Below are 19,465 nucleotides of genomic sequence, written 5' to 3' on the forward strand. Positions count from 1 at the left end.
GGCCCTTCTATGTTATCTGCCACACTGCTCTTGCCAGAACAAGATTTGGCCTCCTTTTCCTGGCTCTGCCCTCCGGACCTCTGCTGCAGCTACAGCCTTTGTCTTTGGTAGATCATCAGCTCCTTTCCCCAGGACAGTTTCCTCTTGGGCCAGTACTAAGAGTCTTAGAGGAAAGGGTGGACAAACTGTTGCCACCTCTGCTACAGACGGAAACTTGGTGACTCCCAAACCCACAGGTGAAACCCCAGTATCCAAAACAATGGTATTAAGAGGTGAGGCCTTTAGGAGGTGATTAGGTCCTGAGGGTGGAGCCTTCATAAATGGGATTAGAGTCCTTATAAAAGGGACGCCCCCCTCCCACACTGAAGAAGGCAGCTGTCTATGAACCAGGACCCAGGCTCTCACCAGACACCAGATCTGCTGGTGCCTTGATCTTAGACTCCCAGCCTCCGGAATTGTGAGGACTAAATTTCTTTGTTTATGAGCCAACCGGTGTATGCACTGTGTTCTAGCAACCCTAACTTAGTAAGCACTGAGGCCCAGCTCTCTGTCCTGTACCTGGATGGACTCTTTAGATGGCGATGTCTGATGGAACCTCACCTGCCCTCCCCTTCCCTCTGGGCCTTCACAGTGCAGGGTGTCCACTCTGGCCCCCACCTCTTCTTTGCTGTCCTGACATGAGTTCCTTAGACTTACCCGAGTGTAGTAGCTGTCATTGCACACACAGACTCCCTGGCTATCCGGGTACTCGTCTGAAGCACAGGTTCCTGCTCCAGAACTACGGGTCTGGGTGCGCTTAGGGGAAGCTTGACTGGCCCCAGTCATGGCAGAGAATTTTGTCCCCGAGGAGCTGGGGCTAGGGGCTGTCGAATGAACAGCCGTTATCTCAGGTGACTGGGCTGTCGCAGGGCCAGCAGTAGGGGCTGATTCCACTGCACCGGAGGGTGTCTGTGTGGTGACACTGTGACGTGTTTTGGACAGCATGCCCATTGTAGGGGCTACTGTTGGGGTGGGGGTTTTGCAGCTGTAGTTTCCCCCTTCCTGAATCCCAGACATGGTTGCCCCGAGAACAGTTGCTCCCAGGCCGGTCAGTGTTAGTGAAGTGGTGTGGGTAACTGCACTGGTTGTCATGGGTGGAGATCCTTTCACGTCAGTGATTTTGTTCACTGTGGTTGGGGATATTGACTTCTTAGAGACAGCGGCTGCCATGGACACTGGTGATGTAATGTCACTGCTTGGTGTGTGTAAAGCTGTTGGAGCTCTGAGGGTGGATGACATCTGAGAATCAGTGGACACTGATGTTGCCAACATATTGACTGTGGGACTTGGTGCTAATGGGGCTGCAGCTGAAGCTCCCTGACTCTGTTCTGAGGTCTCATCTGAAGTGACCATAGTGGATGAGGCTGTCCTTCCCTGTTCCTTCAGTGTAGAAGTCACCATGGAATTTGACAGTGTTGGACCCTTGGAGGTTGTGATGTTAGCTGTATGTAATATCCCCTTCTGAGGGTTATGCATTGCGATTGCCCGCTCAGTGGACCCAGCAGGGTTGTTGTCTGGCGGTGAAGTTGAAGTTGTAGCTGGTGTTGTATGCATCTGAGCCTCAGTCATTGCTGCCCTCCTGGTCGTGACTGAGGTGTTAAGTGGAACTGTAGGGGTGTTGTCTCTCTGGCTGTTGGGGAGAGCTGAGGATGCATCTGAACACATTGTGGTCTCCTTAGGTGTGGAAGTTGTTATAGCTGACTCACACCCCCAGGTGGTAATAGTGCCTGTAAAACAAAGAAACAAAAAGAAACCAACACGTCTGTTCCCTCCACCAATTCAGAGTTCTTCTCAGATGTTCTCATTTACCAAGTATCCTTGCTGGAAGATTCAATAAAAATAACATTAACACCAACTATATTTGATGTGTTCATTTATATATGTGCCAGCTCTGTGAACTAGATCTCAGGGATGCATGCCAGGTCCCCAGCAGGTCCCCTTCTGGGGACCTGGCCTGCAACCCAGGCATGTGTACTGACTGGGAATCAAACCGGCGACCCTTTGCTTCACAGGCCTGTGCTCAATCCACTGAGCTACACCAGCCAGGGCCTATTTCTTGATACCTTTTGATGTGTTTCCTATTGCATTAAATGAGTCTAATATTTAAAGACATATAGTTTTTTATATGACCTGACCCCCTGATTGCAAGCCATCAGCTTTATTGCAAGCCTCCTAGTTCTAAGAAGGCACTGACCTTGTCTCCAACTTTGCCCCTGTCTGGCACCTGCTCCTTCCACGCCCAACTTTCTTCCAGCCCTGGGCACATCTAAGAGGTTGCAATAGGGCAGGGGAGCTAGCCGGGACGTGTGGAAAAGGTAGGGAGATCTACGCTTTAGACCTGGTTCTATTACTGACTTGTCCTGTGATCTTGGGGAAGATCACACCCTGCCCAGCGCCTCCACGTCCCCTTTAGTGTAGTGAGGGACTTGGGCTCAATATTGGAGGAGCCCGCTGAACTCTGGTGACCCAGGGGTCTATTTGCTACAAAAGTCCAGGCTGAAATGAACAGATGTATTACTACAGGGGTTTTAAGTTTTTATTTGCAGGGAGAGATGTTTCCATTCGATCTAATTTTATGTTTTTTTTTCCATGTGGTTAGCCAGTTGTCCCTGCCTCCCTGTGGAAAAGTCCATCCTTTCCCCACTGACTTGCTGTGCTACCCATCATTATGTATCCAGACAGATTTCCATGCCCTCTTTCTCATTTCATTGGTTCACTCTTGTCGATGCTGGCACCAACACTGTGCTGTGTTGCTGTTACTGTTATGTAAATCGCAGTATGTGGTAGAGTGAGTCTCCAGTCTTGTTCTTCAGAATTATCCCGGCGATGTTGGCCTTTCATTTTCCCTTTTATATATATTATAATCTGTGTATTAAGTCGTGATACTTAGTCATGATACATGGATTGGGAGTTTCCTGCAGTTATAGATTTGGTGAGATTGACATCCTTTATGATACCGAGGTTTCCCGCCCACAGCAGCTGCTTTGAGAGGAAGTGGATTGTGGCTTGCGATAGAATCCAAGTTCTGTGATGGGGGATAAATCACTTCAGGTCTCTGAGCCTGTTTCCTCAGCAGTAGAATAGGGATGATGATGGTATCCACCTCACTGATGGTCATAATGATTAAATAAGGTAATGCATGTGAAGCACCTAGCACAGTGCTGAGCTATATAGTGAGTGCTATATACCAGGTGCTCAACATGCTATTTTGTAATAACTATCCCTTTCTGTCCCTCTCACAAAAATTGCTATCTACTTCCTTGGTGCTTTGTCAAGGATACTACTGTTCCTGGAAAAATCATGGACTCCTGGGAGTGAGGAAACATGCAGTTTCCAGCCACCTCACAATATCTTCCGCCATACTGTTCTAGGAGCTCAGGATCTGGGGCTGCACTCCAACCTTAGGCTCAGCAAAGCTCTTTGCTGGAGTAGGGCAGGAGAGGGCGACAGGTGTCCAAGTCACAGGGCTCTCAGTTCTAGGCCAGTGTGGAGAAAACCAGCCTGCTGAGACCCCAAGCTATTGGCTCAGCCCATAGAACAGACAAAAAGAGAAAGACAGCTGAGATGATGGACAAAATAGAAGATGTGGACAGACAAAGAGAGCATCCTAGAAGAGGATGGATAAGCAAAACCAGGAGCCCCTTGGAAGTCATCCCATCATGCTCCTGCCTCCAAACTCATTGGTACCCAAGCCTTTTAGACAATTTAGAGGTGGGATGGAGAATGGCTATGGTCACATTATAGGATCTTCCTGGGGATACTACCCGCTCTTCCACCACCTTCTTCCCCTCTCTGGCCAGCCAGAAGAGGGGCTGTGAGAATCCCCAGAGAAGTATAGATGGAAAAGGTGTATGTGGACACTCACCAGGAAGATTGAGAGCTCCATCCCCAATAAATAGCAGCAGGAACAAAAGCCACGACTGCCCATAGCTCTGCTGCTTGATGATCCTGGAGGGCACTGGGAAGCATTCCTTGCCCAAACGGGAATGACAGTAGGTCCAAGATAATGAAGCACTGCTGGCACTGGTACCACCTCTCACCTGCCTGCTGAGTATACCACCCCATCCCCAGGTGTCCAGACTTTCCCCCAGTGGGCCCCAGTGGGCTTCTCCAGAGTGAAACCAATGCTGATTGTTGGGGCGTGGCGTGGGGAAGGATGGTGGAGTTTCCCAGCAGCTGCAATCAGTGGGCCTCTGGGGATGCCCAGTCAAGTTGGTGAATATCCCCCCAAGGCCCTTAATTGTCCGTCCTTGCCTAACAGCTGAGCAGAGCTCTGGACCTTCCAGCCCCCCAGTCCACCCAACACCAGGGAACCCGAGTCTCAGCAATGAGGCAGATCTCCTTGGTCTCCAAACTCCTGAGCTGAGAGCTGGCCATTTGATTTGAGAGCTGGAGATCAGTCTCATCCTCTCCCCTCTGCACAGATGGGAAAAATAAAGCCCAGTGATTTGTCTGAGGACCAGAATCCTGCCCTCCGACACATCTCTTCCTGTTGCCCACAGCTGCCAGAGCTCCCTCAGACTCTGCATCGCCTAGCTCTGGAACTTGCTTTGTCTCTCCATGGTGTTCGGTGTGAAGGTCCCAAAGAGGCCTCGCAGGCCACAAGCTCCCCACCAGACTTCATAACCCGGCCCACAAATGCTTCCTGCTGTCTCCCAGCAAGCTGCAGTGCCCTTCTCCTCCAGCAAGCCTGCCAGGACCACGCTTGGCCTTGTCATTCTCCATTGCCCGAAGATGGAGCTTCCTGTGCTTGCATGACTCGGTCAAAGGGGACTTCATTAGACTAGGGTCCCCCAGAGTGAGGTCCAGTCTCTTCTGCCTTCAGACAGAGAGGGTAGGGCTGTCTCCTGCCTCAGGCAGAGGACCAGACTTTCATCCCTAAAATTTAGGACTCTAAGGGCAGGGGTTATGTCTCCACCATTAAGTCAGAAATGTTGAGGGTGTGGATTCTCTCTCCCATTAGACTGGAAGCTCTGGAGAGTAGTTAGTGACCCTCCCATCAGAAAGTCAGGCTTTTGAGGGGCAAAATTTGTCTTGTCCATCAAATCAGGGGCAAGGTTTCCCCAAGGGGTTGGAGATCCACCAGCCAGACACATTGATTGCAACACAAAACTTTATTGTCAGTACAAAAATGCTTGGCCTTACTGGCCTCACCTTTCTCCTCTTAGTCCTTGGGCCCACTCAGGCCCCATCTAGCTCTGGCCTAGAGCAGGATGCCAGAGACGGCCCTCCTTAGTGCAAATCCTGGCTGCCTTAGCCAGCAGCCCTTTGCTCTAGGGCTCCCACTCTTACTTATCCCTCGGCCTTCTTCATCCCGGCTCCTCTGAACCTGGGGCTCACAGGCACAGGCCCAGAGAAGCTGCCCCCTCCATAGCCCCAGGCATCTTCCCAGGTACAAGGGAGAGGATGAGCTCAGGCCAGGCTTAGCCAAGTCATGCTAAGGATGCAGGAAGATGCAGCAGCTGGGTGTGTGCGCACAGGCCCCTCGGCTCCCCTTCTGCCCTCTCAGCGGCTACTCTTGTGCTTGTTGAGTATACTTGTGTTAGATTCCTGAACCTGCAAACCAAGAGGTCTTGTCAATAGCCTGCAACTAACATGGCACATACTCCCTTCCTCCCTTTCCCCAGCTTCAAGGGTGCCCCATTCAGGCCTCCCAGGGAAGTCCTTCATACGTCTAACTCTAGCCTGTCTAGTGTCCTCTCTGAGCTTGGGAGGCCAGGCTGTGGACATTCACAAAGCTGCATGTCATTTTATAGCAGTCAGGTGGTATGGGAAGCAGAAACTAATGTGGGTGTGTGTCTTTTTCTCCCTAGAAGCTTCCTCCCTCAGAAGGAGGCTGCCCTTATGCACCCTCAACAGGACCCAGGGGTCCTTTGCCATCAGGGGGCCTAAGTATCTGCCACTAAGCAAGAACTAAGCTGGCTCAGGCCTCACTAAGAAAGGGTAGATTTGAAGGCGTTAGAGTCAGAAGTGGCTCAGTGGGCAGAACCTGATGGGTGTGGCAGGGTCTCTTAGAGAAGGAAATGTGGAACCTAACCCTGATGGCAGATTGGCAGTGACTGCTGGGGTGTGGAAGTCTGGTGGAGGGGGGGGCAAACCTGGAATAGACAGAAACCTTGACTACTACAGCAGAGGCTTGACTCCACTGGGGCGGGCTGCGGGGGGGTGTGAGCACAGAGTGGGTGCCCGAGGGAAGCCGCACCTTTTCTCTGTTGACGAGCGCAGTGAGCAAGTCTTGCTGGCTGGCTATCTCACGGATCTCCATGGAAGACTTGCTCTCCAACAACAGACTCTTTGAGATATGCCTATGCAACAGCGCTTCCTCCTGCTCCTGGTTGAAGCGGATGGAGCGTACCTCCTCCACTATCCTGAGGGTGAAGGAGTGTATTCCAGAGTGGGGAAAAAGAGGGTAGCCCTCCCACCACTTCCCTGGTGTCCACCCACTTCATCCTCCCTCCACTCTGTTAGAGACCCAAGCCGAGTGATGCAATCACTTGATTGTGTGAGATGAGAGGAACTGAGAAGTCTGGATTCCAGCTTCTCCAAAAGGCTGAGGGACCATGGGCAGATCACTTAACCTCTCTGGGCCTCAGGGTCCACATAATAAAATGGTGAGGTCATAAGGCCAGAGAAATCTGAGGTTCTCCTCAGCCCTAACTCACAGGACTCAGGGGCAGCCCCAGTACCCGCCCTACGTGTTGAGCTCATCTCGGATCTCTCTGTACTGCATCAAATTCTCCTGAATTGCCTCCAGCACCAAGCAAAAGTTGTCGCATGTGTTTTCTGAGAGGTTGGACATGGGGCCTCCCATAAGTGGCTCCTGAGGAAGGCCGGACATGTCCAGACGGGCCACCGCACAGTGCACCAGTGGGAGGTCATAATTCTCATACTCCGCCATGTTGACTGTCTAGGGGAGGGGAAACGGAGAGAGGACAGACAGCTCAGCCCATACCACCTTCCCCAGCCCCTAGCTGCTTGGCTTCGGGAAGGACGAGTCTCAGGACACCAGAATTCTGATGTACCTCATTTCAGCTCCAACCACACTTAGTCTCCCCACTGTGCTGTGGGAGCTCAGCTTCAGGTGCACACACAAGCACTTCCCCTACCTCTCTGGAAATTCTCACCCCTCTTTGAAACTTAGCCTCCCACCCCCATTTCACCGCTAATGAATCCTACCCAGCAAACTTGTAAAGCACTATCTACTCTCCAGTCACAGCCCAGGGCCCCTGACACTTTGAGAAGTATTACACCCTCCACCTCCCCAACCTGTTGGAAGTTCTACCTCCGAATAAATAATACTGTAGTTAACATTTATTGAGTTCTTAGAATGTGTCAATTTACCCATGTAGTTCTCATAATAGCCCTATGAGAGAAGTACTATCATCATTCCCATTTTACAGAAGAAATTGAAGCTTAGATTGGTTAAATGCCCTAAGGTCATCCAGCTGCTCCGTTTTCCGTTGCCACAGAAACAAGACAGCTAGGAAATCCACACCCCTCAAAAGACACAGTTGGTGAGTTGTCACTCAAGGTGGAGAATGTGGCCTCAGGGTCTCAGGCTTGGCTTCTTCCAGACACTTGAGTGTGCCAGCACACACTCGTCTACATATGTGCAAGTAAGTCAGCACTCATTCACACCCTCCCTCTCCTTCCTCTGCTCCCCCACCCCACTCACCTCTGCGAAGTTTAGTTGATTCTGTTGCCCCTGCTCTCCTGCCTTCACCATTAGCTCCAGGTTGGTGGTCACCACGACAACCAACAAGTTGATGCCAATGAAGGCACCGATGGTGATAAAGGTGACAAAGTAGAGGGCACCCCCAATCTCCATTGCGTAGTCCCTGATCTCCATCCTGGAGATGACAGCCAGAGGCCCTGTCACCACCCTGGCCCTTTGAGCCCAGTTTCCTTATCTATGAAATGGGGAAATTATCTCAAGGCCTGCTAGGACTTTCATCGCCTCACTGCTATTGTGCGGATCTATTGTCTACTTCTAATTGCCACACAAAAGATTGTTATTTTCTTATTTTCAGGGGGAGGGGAGGGAAGGGAGAAACATCAGTCAGTTGTCTCTCACACACCCCCAGCTGAGGACCTGGCCCACAACTCAGGTATGTGCCCTGACTGGGAACTGAACCGACCTCCTTTAGGTTTGCAGGACAATGCCCAGCCCACTGAGCCGCACCAGTCAGGGCAGGGGCTGCTCTTTACTGAGCACCTGCTGTACTGCCAGGTGGTGGGGCCTTCAACCCAGCCCTGCAGGGTGGGGATTGCACATCAGCATTTTCAAGTTTAATCTATTGGCTGTACTCTTTCTTATTATAAAAAGCTCATAATTCAAGCTCACTATAGAAAGTTCAGAAGGAAAATATACAGGAAAAATCCCATCCACTATTAACATGTGTTTTAAATCTCCCGTAAAATATTTTTCCAGCCCTAGCTGATGTGGCTCAGGTGGTTGGAGCATTGTTCCATAAACTGAAAGGTCATGGGTTAATTCAGGGGTAGGGCACAAGCCTAGGTTGTGGGTTTGGTTCCCAATTTGGCTTGTAGGAGATGCAACCAACTGATATTTCTCTTCTTCCCTGTCTCCCTCCCTTCTTCTGTCTCTAAAATCAATAAGTATGTCCTCAGGTGAGGATAATATATATATATATTTTCCAGATAATAGTGTCCTCTCTCTCTGTCTTCTGTGTGTGTGTGTGTATGTGTGTGTGTGTGTGTGTGTGTGTGTGTGTACTGTGCCAAGCTCTGTGCTAAGAGATTCATATAGATTTTCTATTGATCCTCACAGCAATCCATGGCATAGTTAATAATGTATTATAATCTTTGATTGACAGATGAGGAAACTAAGACTTAGGAAAAAGATGAAATAATTTGCCTAACATTGCACAACCAGTGTGGTGGGACAAAGACTCAAAAGCCCAGTCCACCTTTACAGGACACCCTCTGGTTTCTCCGCTACCTAAATCATAATGGATAGTGACAGCAGAAACCCTTCACCAACTGGACTTGACTCTCACATGAGGGAATAAAAGGAAATCCGTCAGGGGACCCAACTCCCTGGAATGGGCTAGAAACAAATAGGGGTTTGACTTAATGGCAAAGGGGTAAGAAATAGAACCCAGGCAGCCATCCAAGGCCAAACATGACCTTGGGCAGCATGTCTAAGAATAAGTGAAATGAGACCCTAAGTTCCCAGGAGTTCAGGCAGTTTGGTGGGCTCCGGTGCAGGCTGGGAGGCTACCCTGAAGCCCTAGTGCAACTGCAGACAGCTCCACTGCCCAAGGCCAAGCTGCTCAGGTGTTTGGATGATGGGAGGAATACCCATGAGTAGGTCTGTGGTGGGACTTCAAGTGGGTGGAGTTTCAAGAGGACGAGTCTTCAAGTAGTGCACACACCCAGAGGCCCCAGCCCCAGGGTTCTTTCCTCCAGTTTGAAGTTCTGACACACTCTTCGTGGTGGGCCCTCCTCACCCCCATCCCTGGGAGCTCCACTCCCATCCAGAGCCCTTTTCTGTCCCCACTCAGGAGTTTGCTTCATGGGAGCCCAGCCCCTGCCTTTCCTGGCTGGGCTCGGGGACCAAAACCCCTCCGGGACTCACTGAAAGTCATCGTAGATGACCACCCAGCCATCCTGGGTGATGCAGATGAAGAGAGTGTACAGGGCAACCGGCATGTTCTCGAAATGCCTGGGCACGAATGCACCAAAGAGAGTGACCCCAAACACGGAGAACACCTGCCAGAGAGACCGAAGACACGCCCTGACTTCACCCAAGAGCCTTGGAGGTAGGACATGCAAATGAACACTACCAAGGGAATCACAGGGGTTCAGACCCTCCTCTCCTCCAGACACCCCTGTAAGCCCAATAACCCAGGGCCTGTTCAGGGAAAGGGAGTGGTGGGGGTGGGGTGGGGGAGGGCACTGACCAGCATGAAGAAGAGGATGAGGGCCATGATATTGGCCATGTCAGGCACTGACTGCAGGATGACGCGGATGATCCGGGCCAGAGGCTCCACCGCCATGCACACGTGCAGCAGACGAAGTACCCTGTGGCAGAGCCTCTCAGGGGTGCCCCTCCACCCTCCCCAGACCCCTCCTCCTCACTGCCACCCCATCCGTTCAGACAGGCAGAACTAATCCCCAGCTGGTAATAACCCCCATCTCTTCCCCAGGGCCCAGGCAGGTCCCCTCGTTTCTTCAGAGGGCCCAGCTCACCTGAGGGTGTAAGTGATAGAGATGACATTGAGTTCACTAATGAAGAACCCCAGGAGCAAGATAAAGACGATAAGGAAGTTGAGGATGTTCCAGCCGTCCTGGGAGTGGGGTGGGCCAGCCCCAGTGGGGTCTGTCAGGCCCATCCCATGGAGACATCCTGGGTCTGCCTTCCCCACACCCCAAGGATGGGGGGCTCAATGTTCCTCTCACATCAGGGCCAGCCACTTGCCATCCACCGCTGTTACTCATTCTGTTGCCCCCAAAACATGCCACCCAACAGGCACGCACTCGCTGTCTCATACATGTGTCAACAGCCAAGTGCAGTCTCAGAGACACGCAGTGGAGACTCACACACATGCAGCTGGTTCTTAAGCCGAGCACCGCCTTAGTTAGTGTACTAAGTGTACTAAGTTAGTTAGTGAAAATGGCCTTGCCCTACAGTTAAGTGACAGGAAAGTGTTTGGATACTCCAGGCTTTGTGTGACACACACTCCAATTAATAATAAAATGAAAAGAAATGCTAATAAAAACATTAAGGACCACTGCTTCAATAGCCAGTTCAGAGGCAAACTAGCTCTCACTGTATAAGAGAGAGGAAATTTTTCCAAGCCCTTTGTCCAACAAGGCACAAACTCATCTAGAAGTGGGGATGGGGGAAGGAAGCTCACATGGATGAAAAATTCACGCACAGCTACTAAAGAGGGGAAGTGGCTCTATCTAATAAACAAAAGATGCATTTACCTTTGACCAGTGATCTCACTTCTAGACATCTGACCTACACAAACTCTGGTACAAGTACAAAATGACATTTGTATGAGGTTGAAAACAACCAGAGTGTCTAGGAATTGAACCCTGGATGAATAAACTATGACACATTCATTTGATGGATTCTGTGTAGCAGAAAAATAAGATCTCCATGTACTGACATAGAAAGTTTGCCAGAGCACTGGCTGCGAACCAAGGGGTCACCGGTTCAATTCCCGGTCAGGGCATGTGGCTGGGTTGCGACCCAGGTCCTCAGGGGGAGCCATGTGAGGGGCAACTGCACACTGATGGTTCTCTCCCTCTCCTTCTCTCTCCCTTCCCCTCTCTCTAAAAATAAATAAACAAAAACTTTTTTAAAAGTTTGCCAGGATTTGTTAAGTGACAAGAGCAAAGTGCAGAGCACTGTGTATAGTATGCCACTGTTAAAAAAGGGAGAACTAAGAATATATACATGTTTGCAAAATAAACACTAAGAGGATAAACAGGGACTATAAATACACAAAGATTACCTAGAGAGGGTGTGGGTAAGGAGCGAGGATGAAAGAAAAGGAGTGAAATTGAGAATTCTGTGTGTATTTTTCTTTTTCTGTTTTAGATTTTATTTATTTTTATAGAGAGGGGAAGCGAGAGAGAAAGAGAGGGAGAGAATCATTGATGCGTGAGAGATACATCCATGGGTTGCCTCTCGTTCATCCCCACCTGGGGACCCGACCCACAACCCAGGCATGTGCACTGACTGGGAATTGAACTGGCCACCGTTTGGTTCCCAGGCTGGCACTCAGTCCACTGAGCCACACCAACCAGGGCTATGTGTACTTCCCAATAAAGTTTTGACCAGTATGTATCTGCATTAAATATTCAAAAAGAAAACTGTTTTTTAATGGAAAAAATGTTCTGAAATATCTCGGGCAGTCCAACCAACATGAGGTCTCCTGGTGTCGCCCATTCAGAGTGTCTGCACCTGCACACACACACACAAGGAGACACGAGCCAGCTTGTCTGCAATTCTGTCCCTCTATCCATTTGGTATTGAGCTTGTACTATACACCAGGCCTTGAACCACATTCTGAAGATACAGGAGTTTCGCCCTGCTGCACTCACAGATTGTTTTATTTTGAGGGAGGTGGACAGGCAGTAAATTTTTAACTCCAGGTAAGAGAGATAAGCACATAGTGTTAGAGAGACACAGAGCAACACCTAACCTTGTCTGGGAAAGATAGGAAGACTTCCTGGAAGAGAAGACATTTGAACGAATCTTTAGCTGTAAGTAGGTGCAAACCATGTGAAATAAGTGGCAAAGAGCTTGCATAGACAGGAGTCAGCATGGACAAGGACAAGGAGGTGAGAAGCGGCAATGTGTGTGTGTGCGTGCATGCACACACTGGGGGATACAACTACATGCACTTTGGTGCAGCTGGAACACCAAGGGTGAGGCCAGGAGTGATGAAGCTGCAAAAATAAGCAAGGATACTTTGGCGTGTACTTTGGGAAGATCACTTTGATGACAGGTGGGGACATAGCAACATCCTGGTGAGAAGAGACAAGGCAAGAGCTAAAACAGGGGTAGCAGCCCTGGCCCATGAGGCTCAGTTGGTTGGAGCATTGCCCCATACATTGAAAGGTTGTGGGTTCAATGCCCAGTCAAGGCACATAACTAGGTTGTGGGCTCAGTCCCAGGTCGGGGCATGTATGGGAGGCAACAGCTCCACGTTTCTCTTTTACATAGATGTTTCTTTTTCTCTCCCTCCCTTCCTCTCTGTAAAAGCAATGAAAAAAAATGTCCTTGGGTGGGGATTAAGAAAAAACAAAACAAACAAACAGGATTATAGTGATAAATAGACTGTGGAGGCGAGGAAGGAATCACATGAGGATAGTAAAAAACTGTGAGAGCTGGGGACAAAACTGGGAATCTCTGCGTGGCTGGGTAATATCTGAGATGTTAATTTCCAGACTTTCCTCCCTTCCCTGTGTTTTTCCCTTTCCCTCCTCTCACCAACCCATCCACCACAGCCATGCAACAGGGAGCAAGCAGGCTTTGTGTACCAGGACCCAGGGGAGAGGCTAAGGGTGACGAAGGAGGCAAAAACAGCTTCTAACAAGCCCTGGCTTTTGGCACTGGTAGCCTGGCCCCAGATGGAAGGTTAGAGTTTGGAGCATTATCTCAGCTGGGGGTGATTTTGCCCTCCAGGGGTCATTTGGTAATGTCTGGGGACATTCTTGGTTGTCACAATTAGGATGGTGCTAATGGCAGAAATGGGTAGATGCCAGGAATGCAGCTAAACACCCTACAGTGCCTAGGACAGTGCCCATCACAGAGAATTAGCCAGGCCAAAAATATCCACATGGTGGTGCTGAGCTTGAGAACCTGTGGCTTAGGGAACGAATAGAGCGGCTTGGAGGAACACAAGACCCTCTTGCTTGCCTCAAGTCTCCGTTGCTAAGAAGCTCTGGGGCTTAGCCTCGAAAGTGCAGGCCCCTAACTGCCACTGAAAGAAATCTCAGGCAGAACTGGAGGAGGAATGTTCCCTCCTAGGGAACAAATGTCTGCCTGCATCCTGGAGCTAGTTCTGATGAAGCACTGTGGTACCTGCTCTCCTCTCTAGTGCGGAGGTATGTAAATACGAACCATCCTTTCCTTTTCTGCTACGAAGTATCCTCGTGAGTGTTGTTTGCCCAAAGCGGTCTTTAAGACATCCAAACTTCAGCACTCTTGTTCTAGCTTTTACATTCAGTGTCCTACGCAGTGAAACCTCTGAACCAGGGGTGTCAAACTCATTTTCACTGGGGGCCACATCAGCCTCGAGGTTGCCTTCAAAGGGCCGAGTGTAATTTTAGGACTGTATCAGTGTAACTACTCCTTAATGGTTAAGCGAGAGCTCGGCACTGCCGCTGGGTAGAAACCAGGTGCCAGGTTGGAGAGAACAAGGTGCAGGGTGGGATTCGGCCCACGGGCCTTGTGTTTGCCACCGGTGCTCTAAACCATGGAAAGCTTTTAGTTTTCATTGGTGGTTCTGGTAACTATATTTAAATGGTTAAATATAGTTATTTATATGAGAGGGGTTTTTTACATTCCTCTTACATTCCTTTTTATAAGAGGGGTTATTTGGATAGGTTTTTTGGGGGGTTTTTTCCCCTTTAAAACCTCTTCAGATCATTCCCAAAGGCAAAATAAATGTCTTGGCTCCAGGAACCCCTTGACTCCAGAAGTCCTACTCAAACACAGAGTTTGAGTCTTTGTCTCACTTAATGAAACTTTCGGCCCTGGCTGGTGTGGTTCAGTGGATTAAACATTGCCCGCAACTGGAGGGTGGTGGCTGGTTTGATTCCCAGTTAGGGCACATGCCTGGGTGGCAGGCCAGGTCCCCAGTAGGGGGCATGTGAGAGGCAAACACACATTTATGTTTCTTTCCCTCTCTCCCTCCCTTCCCTTTGCTAAAAATAAAATAAATAAAATCTTTTTTTGAAAAGTTATTTTAATGTAACTTTCAGGCCCACTCCCACCCAGATGACTCCTTGACGCCCTCCAGAACAGGGGTCAGCAGACTCTAGGCCAGGGGCCAATGGCCAGTAGCTCTTTTTTTTTTTTTTAAATCCTCAGGCTAAGAATGGTTTTCATATTTTTTTTTTAATGGTTGGTAGGGAAAAATCAAAACAATAACATTTGGTGACATATGCAAATTATATGAAGTTCAAATTTCGGTGTCCTTGTGTGAGGTGATCCCTGCAGAGGTGGTCACACGTGGCACAGGTGGGTGTTTGCTACTGAGACTGGATGGCCCACAGAGCTTAAAATACTTATCTGGCCCTATACAGAAAAATGTTGTTGAGTCCTACTCTTGAACCCTGCAAATTAAGGTGAATGCTCTCGATCTCATTTCTTATGTAAGGACACGAAGGTTTTCCCAGGATCACAGAACGGCGGGAGGTTAGAAATCTGCACTTCTAGTACAAGTTGCTGCATCAGACATCTCAGAAGCAGTCGGTCTCTCCTCCTCACACTTCCCCCCTCTCTCTCCACACACACGCTCCTCAGTTTGCAGGGCCAGGAGCACAGGGGTGGGGACAGGGTGGGGTGGAGTTCCTAGGAAGGCACAGGGGCCATGGAAGGGAGGGCCTGGGATCTCACCTTCCAGAAAATCCAGAAGCCATTTAACCAGCCAAGGAGGACCTCGCAGATAAGGATGGTCAGCACAATGTCATCTATGGTAGAGAACAACTCATAGTGTTTCTACATGGAAGACAGAGAAAAAGGGAGGGACAGAAAGGTCAGTGGAGTGGGAGACTGGGCCTGGCTGGGGACAGAGAATGTCCTGGGGGAGGGAAGGCTGGTATTCCTGCTTCTCTTCATCCTCAGCATCGTCGTTGCTCCTCTAGGGCACACTTTGCATGTACAGGCCAGGCCCCACGCCAAGACCACCCTCGCGTCATTTCACGTTACCATCGCCATCGTCCTACAAAGCAGGGTGTATTCTCATCTTACAGATGAGAAATGAGAGGTGCCCAAGGTCAGACAGTTAGCAATAAAGACTTGGCCGACCATGAACCTTTGCTCCTCTAGGGTGAGGACATTTGTAAAAGGGAGGCAGGGGAGAGGCAGAACTGGCTCCGAATTGGGAGGAAAAGCCCTGGCCGCTGAGATGGCAGACAGCAAGTTCCATCTCCCCTCTCTGGTTGTCCCAACCACTCTCGCTGACCCGGCTCCCAAATCCCCCAGGCCAGCCTGACCACACTCCCTGGGGGGATGGATTGTGCTCGGATGACTGTGCGGTGTTGAATTCTGTTTAAATCCCAACTCGCTTTTCCCCGACTGAGATCCCTTAGGGCCCGTTAAGCTGTGACACCACTATATTCTGTGACCCTATTAACACCTCCCAGCCCCTTGACTCTACCCTGGAAGTTACAAAAGTCACCAGGACTCCTCACTCTTTTAACTTCCGTGGCCAACAAACTCTGCCCCAAGGCTCCCTGCCACACATGGAGACCACCTGCTACCCACTCCTTGCTATCACTGTACCCCCATTCACCAGCTGGGCTGAATTTCTTCAACCCATGTGGGGAGTTAAGGTCTAGGGGCTCCCTGCCTGTTCCAAATTCCCAAAGGGCTTCGTGGGCAAGGGATGGCTGCCTACAACAAGGAAGAGCTTTCTGTCCCCTCAGTTCTACCCCACTGGCCACTGAAGGCAGTAGGCTCTCCTCATTATAGAAAGAACTTTCTTTTTCTTTTTTTTTTAATTTTAAAAGATTTTATTTATTTATCTTTAGAGAGGAAGGGAAGGAGAGAAGGAGAGAAATATCAATGTATGGTTGCCTCTCCGAGTCCCCTGCTGGGAACTGGCCTGCAACCCAGGCATGTGCCCTGACTGGGAATCAAACCGTGATCGTGTGGTTCGCAGGCCCGTGCTCAATCCACTGACCTACACCAGCCAGGGCCAGAACTTTCTAAATAGTCCTTCTGCTTTCTCCAAGTCATGGCATCTGTGGCTAAATCAGAGTTGCCTTCTCTACCCACAAGCCTACCATGGCCTGCAGGGTAAAGTTCAAAACCAGTTTGGCATCCACAGGCCTCTAGGATTTGCCCTCCATGGACACATACCCTATACCATGTTTGACTGGGACCCGTAGTAAGAGAAATATATTTTATATCTTATAACATGACTCTCTCCCTCTCTGCCCCCACCATCACCTCCACATACACAGACAATTCCTACTTCATTCTATATCAGAATATTAGCATCTGCACTCTGAACTGATTTCCTGATCCATCAGGGCCTGCGATCTGCCCTCCAGGTTGCTCATTCTCCAAACTCTGGCAGTTGGGATTCTGCCTCCACCGCCTCCTCGGAGGACCCTCTCCTCAAGGGCATAAGAGCTAACTCCAGAGGAAGCTCCACAGTCCTTGCTGATGCTCTGCCCGCCCCACCGGGAGCACAGCTCCCGGGTTTCCTCCCACTTCTCGGGCACTCCTTCGCCTCAGTCTCCCTTTGCACCTCCTCCTGCACTTCCCACCTTCCACCTGCAGTTTCTCCTCAGAGCCGCGTGTTGGCCCCTTCTCTCACTCTATTCCCTCTCCCCAGGCAACCTCATTCCTTCCTTCAGCTTCAGCAAACCCAGAGGCTGGCAACCCTCACGTCACCACCTCCATCCCAGTGCTCTCTGAGGCCTTTCGGGAGTTGACCTCTCACCCCTTACTAGACATTTTTGTGTGGATAATGCTCGGGCACCTCAGACACTCCGATGACTCAAACTGAACTCAGCATCCTTCCCAAACTGACTCGTCCTTCTCTGTCCCCATCTCCCAACAAACAGTACCATCCTCACGTAGCTGCTCAGGCCAGAAACATAACTTCTTGCTCTCCCTTCCTCTGTCCGTGCGGTGATGACAGGTGATAACCAAGGTAGCACATGCAAGTGCTCACTAGTGTTGCTATGAAGAAAACCGGTCTGGAAGGCCCGTGGATCCAACCTCTAGGGAGCTGCAGATGCCTGTGGTCTCTTTTTCCCCACCGCCATTGTGTTACTCCACACCATCGTCTCTCACCTGAAACTCCACAACACGGTCCTGCTTGCTTCACCCTTTCAAGTTCTCGATCCTCTCCCTTCCGTGGCCCACACCGTGGCAGCCACTGGAAGTTTTCTAAACATATCTGGTCACATCATTTCCACGCTTTAAACCCTTCCCTGGCTTTCCGGCGATGTGGGATAAAGGCCACCCTCCTCAACAGAATGTAAAGACACGGCTGCTGACCGTCTTTCTGAGCTCATCAGCCACCACACTGAACATTTTTTAAATATTGATTTTAAATATCACAACTCATGTGTGTAGCATCCTCCTTGTAAGAAAGTAAAATAATCAAGTCTTCCTGGATTTCCTGTTGGACACGGAGAACACACGCTATTTCTCCTCTTTCTGCCTGGCCAGCTTCTACTCTTTCTTTAACATCAGCGTAAGGGTCCCTTTCTCCACAGACCTTTCTTTAACCCATCAGGCCTGATGCCTTCTCTGAGCTCCCATGTGCTCTGATACCCAGGCATTTAACGAACTGTAGAAATGATCCCTGAAAGCATAGTCTTTGATACTCAGGCATTTACATAATGACATGTTTGAGGTCCGTGGTGTTCATACCTGGAACCCTGGCTCTCAGTACAGTGCCCAGCACAGAGAGATTCTGTCTCAGTGACTATTGATTAAAATGGGATATCCTTCCCTACAAGGCACTCATTTGCCTGCCTCTCCTCACACCATTTTTTCCTGTCCTTTATACAAAAGCAATGTATTCCTTAAAGCTGGGCCCCTTCCACCACAATGTCTTTATCGCTAGACTACTGGAAGGTCAAAGCTAACAGGTCCTTGAAGAGTAGCCAATCCAATCATCATGGACAGATGAGGAGCCTGAGGCTCAGAGAGGGAAGTGCCTTCCCCGGGCCCCCATTAGATCAGCGGGTGCAGAAGTTAGGCTAGAGTCCCACCTGATCGAGGGCGGAGTTGGTGCGGAGCGCGATGGTGATGGCATTGGTCACCAGCAGCATCGCCAGCAGCAGCTGAAAGGCCCAGTGTCGGAGCAGCTGCTTGACATACATTCTGGTGATGAACTCCTGCACATCCCAGGCATCCTGGGAGAGGGCAGGAGACCTTTCTTCAGGCAGGCATCGCTGTAGGAGGCCTCTGCCTGGATGTTTGCTCTCAGTGAGTGGGGCTCCCTGGGGAGGCCCCTCTCAGGGGAAGGGGCCTAAGAGGGAATCAGGGAATGGGAGATCAGTGTTGAGGTCCCTACCCAAATGGCTCCCTGCTGGGAGATCTTTGTGAGGGTCATTGCGAGGGAGGCTCTTCTAGAATATCTGGTAGTGGGTGACCGTCATTATATATGGGTTCCTGTGGGTGGCGCTGACAGGCAGTTAACCAGCAAGTCATGGGGTGTGACTGCAGGGATTACTGCTAGGGAGTCTCCTCTGGAAGGACACTTGGAAGGCAAAAGGGGCAGAGTTATTATGAGGTCTGTTGCCCTGTGGGTGCCCCTGCAAAAAGGCCACTGTGGGGTGAGGACGGATGCAGCCCAGCCCTGCCCTGACCTTTCTGCTGGTGATGTCTCGGCGGTCGATGAGCACCTGCTCCTCCGGCCGGATGTAGTGCTCCTGAGTGGACCTCTGCGGGGGCGAGGAGAGGGCCTGTCAGCTCGGCCCCAGCCCCTAGTACAGTCCTCCTGTGCCCCACCCAACCCTGGGATGCCCGGATTGAGTGGTGGGGCTGGGCAGGGGCCACCTACCATGACATTCAAAGATTTGATATTGGTGCTGTCGATCCATTGCTGCCACCAGTTTTCCATCGCAGTCGCTCAGTTTCCTCCCACTCCTCAAAGAAATCTTATTCCAAGTGGTCTTGCTCCCCCTTGTGGTGATATCATAGAGGCCTCTGTGACCTCCAGCCATTTGCATTCCACCTAGGAATTCC

At 50.3% G+C, this 19,465-nt stretch overlaps 1 protein-coding gene across 1 annotated transcript; it reads right to left on the reverse strand.

Annotated features, from left to right (window-relative positions):
• Nucleotides 1–5,496: 5,496 nt before the first annotated feature.
• CATSPER4 (cation channel sperm associated 4) lies at nucleotides 5,497–19,340 on the reverse strand. The gene is made up of 11 exons (XM_037032780.1): nucleotides 19,281–19,340; nucleotides 19,087–19,161; nucleotides 18,487–18,630; nucleotides 15,146–15,247; nucleotides 10,255–10,352; nucleotides 9,966–10,086; nucleotides 9,641–9,774; nucleotides 7,715–7,889; nucleotides 6,735–6,946; nucleotides 6,242–6,407; nucleotides 5,497–5,595 (listed from the first exon to the last, which is right to left on the reverse strand). Exons 1-11 carry the CDS (start codon nucleotides 19,338–19,340, stop codon nucleotides 5,545–5,547), a joined length of 1,338 nt encoding a protein of 445 aa, XP_036888675.1. The 3' UTR covers nucleotides 5,497–5,544.
• Nucleotides 19,341–19,465: the final 125 nt, after the last annotated feature.

Source organism: Sturnira hondurensis, unplaced genomic scaffold, assembly GCF_014824575.4.
Source record: "Sturnira hondurensis isolate 20B ecotype Veracruz unplaced genomic scaffold, ASM1482457v3 Scaffold0021555, whole genome shotgun sequence".
Taxonomy (NCBI): Eukaryota; Metazoa; Chordata; class Mammalia; order Chiroptera; family Phyllostomidae; genus Sturnira; species Sturnira hondurensis.

Coding starts and splice junctions, on each gene's coding strand:
- CATSPER4 (XM_037032780.1), bottom strand. CDS start 19,340: ATGGAAAACTGGTGGCAGCAATGGATCGACAGCACCAATATCAAATCT. Junction 19,162..19,280: donor TCAAATCTTTGAATGTCATG/GTAGGTGGCCCC, acceptor TCGCCCCCGCAG/AGGTCCACTCAGGAGCACTA. Junction 6,947..7,714: donor ATCAACTAAACTTCGCAGAG/GTGAGTGGGGTG, acceptor CCCCTCCCCTAG/ACAGTCAACATGGCGGAGTA.